This window comes from Merops nubicus, unplaced genomic scaffold, assembly GCF_000691845.1.
Source record: "Merops nubicus isolate BGI_N331 unplaced genomic scaffold, ASM69184v1 scaffold37553, whole genome shotgun sequence".
Taxonomy (NCBI): Eukaryota; Metazoa; Chordata; class Aves; order Coraciiformes; family Meropidae; genus Merops; species Merops nubicus.
In genome coordinates, this window is record NW_008597544.1 from 17319 (window position 1) to 24621 (window position 7303).

Genomic DNA, 7303 nt, shown 5'->3' on the forward strand with positions numbered 1-7303 from the left:
AAACAATTTCAGTTACTTGAGACTTGAGGACTGCTGAAGAAACTTCTCTGACTAATGCCTGAACTTAGTTTACAGTCTATCTTGTTATTTTAGAACATACTTACAGAAAAATAGGCTTTTGTCGAGATTCCATTAAATTCTACTTCCAAAGGCTGGTGCTTGTTAATGTGGGTAGAATAATTAAGAGGCCAGGGCAATGGGATGGTAGCATTATCATGTCCAAGATCCCAGTAAGTACTAAACGTCTTCCAGAGGTCTTTGGCCAAGCAGCTGCAGTTGTATATCACAGCACCAAACTCTTTCACCTGCAATAAGAGCAAGCTATGCCACAGCCCCAGAGAGAGCCACCTCCAAGGGTTTCTTCACTGTTTCTCCCAATCAGTCAATATTGCATATCGTTGCGATTTTTCTGTTATGTGCTAGAACATGAATTTTCCCTCAGGTTTTTGAACATGCAGCAGTAGAATTTACCTGAGATAAAGATCTCCAGTCCATATTTGCACTACCAATATATATATGTTTCATGTCTACAATCCAGAATTTGCTATGCAACACTCCTCCTGTCAAACGTCCAAAATTAACCTTTTTCACATAAGCCCCTGAGGAAAAATGGGGACAGGAAAAAAGTTTAGTGAGAGCATGATGATGATAATCTACACTGCTCCCCTGGCAGCCAGAACATGTCTGGATGTCTAATACTTGCAGCCAGTAGTAACTCCCAGGATTCACAAGCACCCACTCCCAGGACTACTTGCAAAAATACACAAAATGTGAACTTTCAGAAAAATCCTTAAGGGCATTTTTACATAACATACACAGAAATCACACACTAGTGAACACATAGCACTCGTCCTGTGATCCCATGAAAGCACCATGCCAGAGTAGGCCTTGGAGACCAGTTTCTCTCAGATGCCTCTTTGCAATAGTGAAGTTTGGAGAGCATCACGGAAGTGAGATAATTACCTTTCTTCTCTAAAAACTCAAGATCAGTTGAATTTGTAGCCAAAGTTGGCACGCTTGCTGCAACATACACAGAGATGTTCTCTGCGAGCAACCTCTCAAACCTCTTCAGAATATCTTCACCCTGCATTGTACATTGCTTGTTATTATTTATATTTTGTTATAAAACATTTAGTAAGATATATGCAAGTACAGTGTTAGTAATAGGTTCTTCCTTTGAAGAACCCCATCACAAGGAAGGTCAGAAAGTTCATCTATTTCAGGAGTGTTTCAAGTAAAGAAAAAAGGGAACAAAGATTCTGATCCAATGTATGCATCAAAGTCTATTTTTCTGTCATTTAACACTATTAGATAACGAGGTTTAAAAGAATGACCACAAACATCCCAAACCTCAAAAGCGGATGGCCCAGTGAAGATCAACTGCTGGATACTGATACTCAACAGAAACACCCTGTCATTTCTCCCTGAGGATAAAGTGACAGCGACTGTCCTACGTTGAGCTGTCACTTCAGCAGAGACAGGGCTCAGCCTTCCATCTGTCACTTTTACTTCTTCTCATGTGGAGGAAATGAGTCATCTTACAACACCAGAACCACCCGGGGTGGAAAACAAGGAGAGCAGTCCCAGGGAGCCCATGAGGACTATGAGGAAGGTGTGTCAGGAGGAGGCTCGCCCATGGTAGACAACAGGCCAGCGTCTGGTCTATCAGCAAACAGCACAATCCCTGATGCATGACTAAACTTCACACCTGCCTGAAATAGGGTGGCCTTGTCCCTTCTGCTTTTCAGAACAGTCCTCCAGACCCTGCTCAGGATTGCCTGGGAGGGTGTCAGCTGTCGCAGGCCAAAAGAGAGCCGAGGAACATCTAAACATGATATATGGTTGCAAAGTGAGCCTGTGAGGTGTTCTCTGCCATTTACTTTTGGTGGTAGAGCCAGAGAGGCCCCGCAGGAAGCCTGACTGCACAGGGTGTCCACGAGGACAGCCCTGCCAAGGAGAATGAATGTCCTAAGCTGCTGTCCAATGATATGGTTGAAAGCAGATGCTATGTTTGTACAGAGGGGAGAAGCAGCATATGAAGCACTCAGAAGTCCATCAGACTCCGCTTCCTGACTCTTCCACCTAGCCAGGGGGAACTGGCATGTTCACATGTGCATATAGGATCCTGCAGGCTCTTCAGCCATGCCACGGGCTGCCCCTACCACAGATTGACCACCTTCAAGGTGAGAGACTCTGCTTTTGACACTGACCTCTAGCTGCTCTTAAAACACAGCATAGAAATATTCAGAGACATAGACAGAGCCCAGATAAAGTCTAACTGGACTGGAGGAGGAAAGTTGATGTGTTGCTTCAATCTATTATGGAAAACCTTTCTGGGTTTGCAGGAAGAGTCAAGCAATGGCCCTGGGAGACAGAGCACAAGGTCAATGTGCCATCTGCCACATGTACATGAGACATACAGCCATGGATGTGCTTGTCATGGAGTCTCTCCTACCTGCTCAGAAGATGAATCATTGACGTTGATATCCTTCCCAGTAAGAGACCAATAATAAGAAGCCACATGAATTTTCTCCTGGGCTATATCAAGGAGTCTCATCCAGGCTTTGTACAAGGGTTTGGCTGCAGTGCTATTTATCTCAAAAGCCAAGTCGTAAGGAACATTTTCCACAAGTTCGAAGCTGCAATGGCAATTGTATATTGTGAAGCAAGAAACTGATCCAAGCAGGAAAACAAGCACCTGTCAGGTCATACACTTGGCCATTTTGGACATCAACTTCAAAAGCAAAGAAGCTGAGTTGGACAAACAACCGGGGAGTACTCTCTATACACAATTTTTATAGCCAAGTGTATATTGTCCTCCCAAATCCAACAGAATGGCTTCTAGGTACCTGTTCTGAGCTTTTATTTCACTGTCCTAAAGACTAGGACAAAAGTAACCTGCTGGGGCTGGCTGTCACTTTGGTACCCTCTCCATCCTCTGCCAGGATAAAAATCATTGCCCCCTCCAGCCTCTGAAGAAGGTGAGCTGAATAGAGGCTGCTTTGCCTGCTGGTTACTCTGCTGCCTCCCAGCACTGCCACAAAGGGAAGATGACTGGAGGTGGTGGAGCACCAACAGAGCTCTGCTGAATATACAAGCATAGGACCAGTAGTGGAGCCGTGATGCAGCCCCTACTGTCCCTCATGATGGGCAACTACTAATGACCCAATGCCTAAACAACATTCCCACTCTTCCCGAATACTGGTACTTTATCTCCTGCTATACAAAAGACATGCTGAGAGTGTCAGCACTGTAACTATTTCTCCACCTGGTGATTACTTCTCAACATGCCATCGGGCCTGGCTTACCTGCAGGAGTCATTACATCTATCAGTGTCCTCTTCAATTACTGTGGTTCCCAGGAGATCTCCATAGAGTCCCTCTTCCTCCTCCAGCTCTTCATAAATGCTGGCAACTGCTTCTCTCTTAGGATCAGCTATGCTCTCTACTCTCATGAAGTAAATCACCATCAGGACAAGATCAAGTATCAAAATTGCCCATAAGATTTGAAACTAGAACAGAATCCAAATAGGACACGATCTGAGTGATCACCAGGTCACCAGCTAATGGATGCTACCTGTTGCAGATGAGTAATTTACAATCTTAGAGTAGCAGTTCTGCTTTCAGCTACTGGCAGACAGTACACCATTGAAAGTAAGGTCCATAAGCTACATAGAGATTGGTTTTTGTAAGGACTGTGGTTTTAGTTTTAGTTTAATTTTTCCTGTGCCAACATATCAGAAACCTGTTTTTTTTCTGCAAACCTTATGATTAGTTTGATGTTGATTACCTTTATTTTAGCACAAGGCAAGTGGGTATTCAACAAAAATTTCTACCAAAACTTAAACAAGGAAATCTGTAACACAAGATTACCAGTAGGATCAAGCCCAGCACTACCATTAAAAGCAAATTCATGAAATCAGGGGGGGGGGAAAAAAAAAAAAACAAACAAAAAACAAACAAACAAACAAAAAAACCCACAGGTCTCAAAAAGTCAGAAAGAGAAGGACATTTCATGGTTTCTGAACATGTTCTGGTTTTGCCTTCTAATATATTTTAACCTCACTTAAGTGAAACTACACAGATCTCTTCTATCTGTGTAGAGAGTGAAAAAATAGTATTTCATTGTCATTCTAGTGTGGTGAGTCAGCTTCATTTCCCTTTTTTGTATTTCCTTCTTATTCTTCAACATAGATGAAAAAAAATTAAAAAATAGCCTGGCCACCTGGGATATCCAGATCTGGAGTCCAGCCACCCACATGCTGAAATATATAGCACCAGATTCTATATGTTGTCCTGTACTGAGGAGGAAAAGAAAGACACTAGTGCAGATACATGTCACCCCAATTATCACATCTAGCTCTCGATGGCAATTCCTGGGGGCTGGGATCATCCACTGCCCTGTGACAGGCAACGTGCACATCAGAGTCGAGCTTTTGAACCTCCAGGCAGGAGAACCAAGACTGGGAGAAGTCATGAAGCTGTAGCTACAAATGTGAGCTCCCAAAAGGGGAAATATGAAAATTTGCACAGAAACCGGTTTCCTCTGGAAGTATCTATTTCTGTTTCTATGTGAAGTTTCTTACTTTTCATTTTCTCTGCTTTTCTCAAGATCTATAGTGCTGTCATCCATTTCAGGCAGTGATTTGAATGAGAAAAAACACATTTTAACTGACTACCTACTTAAATTTGTGCCCTCTGGCTTCTTCTCTCTCTCATTGAGGCAAAAAAATTCTGCAATTTTTGACCAGGTCTGCATTTTATCCTGTGAACATGTTGGCAAGATTTAAACATCTCACAGGTCTTAGAGGAAATTTTTAAAGTAAGAAATGTATTTTGATCCACACATTGGCTGTCACCATGTTGTGCACTGTAATGTCCAGGTGCTCTAGGCATGCTGAACAAATAAATAAATGCTGTGCTAATGGTAGAAGTGAGGCTATTTTTATGAGCAAGGTTTATTGCCCTGGGCCAGGGCTGCAGGATCAGGCTCCACATTACTCCCTCTCGGCAAGGTTTAATCAGCCTGCTGGATAAATCAATGACAGTTTTGTCACTCACTTGTTTACAAATAGGATCGAAACCTACACAGATTTACAAATGGTCAATAAAATCATTCTGCTTAATCTGTTATTTCTTTTCAGAAATGTCAGTGCAATCTCAGCTCTTGTAAGCAAACATAGTGTAATCCACTAATTACCGTTTTGACGTCTTTTTGATTGTTCATGCTTAATTTCATGTTGGAGGACTCATTAAACATCAGGGATGTTTTGAATGTTTTTTTCACAATCTGAAAAAAAAAAAAAAGAAATGTATGCAAGGGGAAAAATAAAGCTTTATGGTAGCATTCATATAAAGCCAGTTACAGATTAGGAATGCAGGTTACTGCCATTGCTTTTATAGTGCTCTGAGATTTCAGGATGGATCTGTGCAACATCCTCACTCTATTATGGGTCTTGAGTGACATTAACAGCTTTCAAAGTGAGAGGGAGAGACAGGACCCTGCAGTGTTCCCCTGGTGCTGTCTACACACAAAACACACTGCAGTAATTAACGTGTAAACAACTGCATCGCTGCCTCTTCAAGTTACCCTTCAACACCCACTTTTGTCCTGTTGCATTTGCCAACAAGCAGCAATTAAGCACAGAAGCTGTGGGCATCAGTGACATCCTGTGTGTGACTCTATTAGGCTCCTGCTCTCTTTCTTGTGTCCTTCAATGCTGCAGTCTCTTCCAGAAAGGACTCTGTTAAGGGGACAGGGACTAGGCTGAAATATAAATTCAACTCTTCTTCTAGAAAATAAGTAAACAACTTCTTCTCCTCAACAGTATCGCTCCAAACTTGTGCTATCACCAGCAAGGTGCCCATAAGAGCAAAGAAAACATGCCAAACCTCAAAGCAGAAGGGAGGGCAGGGGTAGTTGGCCACTTGCCTTTTGTTGCCTTCTCCAAAAGTTAAGCCAAAAACATCACACTTGCCCAGTGGGTCCTGAATCATCCCTGCAATGGCAGTGGTGAATTTGCCCCATAGAACTCAGCTGTCATTTTTCATGCTCAGAAGCAGGAAGCACATGCAGGGCTATGGCAGATTTCCAAAAGTGCTATCAGATGACATCACCACCTGTCCAGTCCCCAGGCTACCTCTTACTGTCCCTGAGCCACTGGGATTTTGTAGCCTGGAGAATGCACATGCTGCAGTGGTATTAGATACACAGTAGCTCTGGGGGTGGCCACACCCAAACATGTTTTAGGTAGGAAGGATCCTGCCAGAATTGTACCATTCATCTTGCCACATACTCATAGCTACTGTCACCTGAACTGGATGGGCTCACGGTGTCTGCCCTCCGACACCAGTAATGCAACATGGCCACAAGTGTCCCTGCTGCCTCCAACTCCTGCCCACTGTACTGATGCTGTGACTGCATGGAGTGGGCAGGAGTTGGAGGCAGCATGAACATAGCCCCAAAGGCTTCTTGTGGGACCCAACTCACAAGAGCCAGTGGTACTGAACCAAAGGGGTGGGGCATATCCTGGGAGGTAAGATGAGTAGGTCTGAAACAGTGACTTGGGGAATGTGTAGAGGGGTATGAAAAAAGAGGGCCCAAGGTAAAAGAGCAGACAAGGGATAATGAGAAAAGTAGAGAGGGAAAAAGTGGTATGATCAATCATCCTCAAAAATGTGCTAGAGCTGCAAATGCGAAAGTTAAATTTCCTTTTCAGGGTCTGCTTGCTGTTATTATCAGCTGTACTCACTACAGCCGTGCCCACTTTCCAAGGCAGTTTTACTCACACTTTTCACTGGCATTTCCTCTTGCTGCCCCCAGAGCCAGATGCAAGTTTTTACAATAAAAATAACTATAAAGGCTGGCAGGTAAACATCCATTCTTCCAGCCCTGGAGAAACTGAGCTGCTGCCAGCAGTGTAGTGCAGTTGGCCATTCCCTGGTGAATGTCAGCTCCCCTGAAATCTCAGTTCAAGCTTTAAGCAGAGAGGGCAGGCATAAGGCATCACACAGAGAAAGCTGTGTGATGGCAACACACGTCATTGTCCCACCTTGAGAGAAAGTGGTCAAATACCATCCCAGAAAACAGAGGGAACAAAAAGGGGAGAGAGTGAGAGAGAAGATGCTAAGGAGTTTTGGTAGGAAACTGAGGCAAAATTTAAAATTATTTTAATGATTTTAAAGGAGGAGAAGAAAGGCAGCTGACAAACAATAGCAGCAGCCCTTCAGCTGAGGCCAGGAGAGCCCAGTGAGGTTGCAGGTCACCTCCAGAGCCTCTGCTTTGTCAGCGGCTGTCCCACCCA

The 7303-nt window shown here is 43.7% G+C and overlaps 1 protein-coding gene across 1 annotated transcript in view; it reads right to left on the bottom strand.

The window, feature by feature from the left end:
- The window catches only part of PLD4 (phospholipase D family, member 4), an 11103-nt gene extending 5844 nt beyond the window's left edge, over window positions 1-5259 (bottom strand). The window contains exons 1-6 of the mRNA XM_008936751.1: window positions 5200-5259; window positions 3309-3511; window positions 2456-2639; window positions 964-1084; window positions 472-599; window positions 105-305 (exon numbers count right to left, since the gene is read on the bottom strand). Of these exons, the coding sequence (XP_008934999.1) occupies window positions 105-305; window positions 472-599; window positions 964-1084; window positions 2456-2639; window positions 3309-3511; window positions 5200-5259 (897 nt within the window). The remainder of the gene's footprint in view (window positions 1-104; window positions 306-471; window positions 600-963; window positions 1085-2455; window positions 2640-3308; window positions 3512-5199) is intronic.
- Window positions 5260-7303: the final 2044 nt, after the last annotated feature.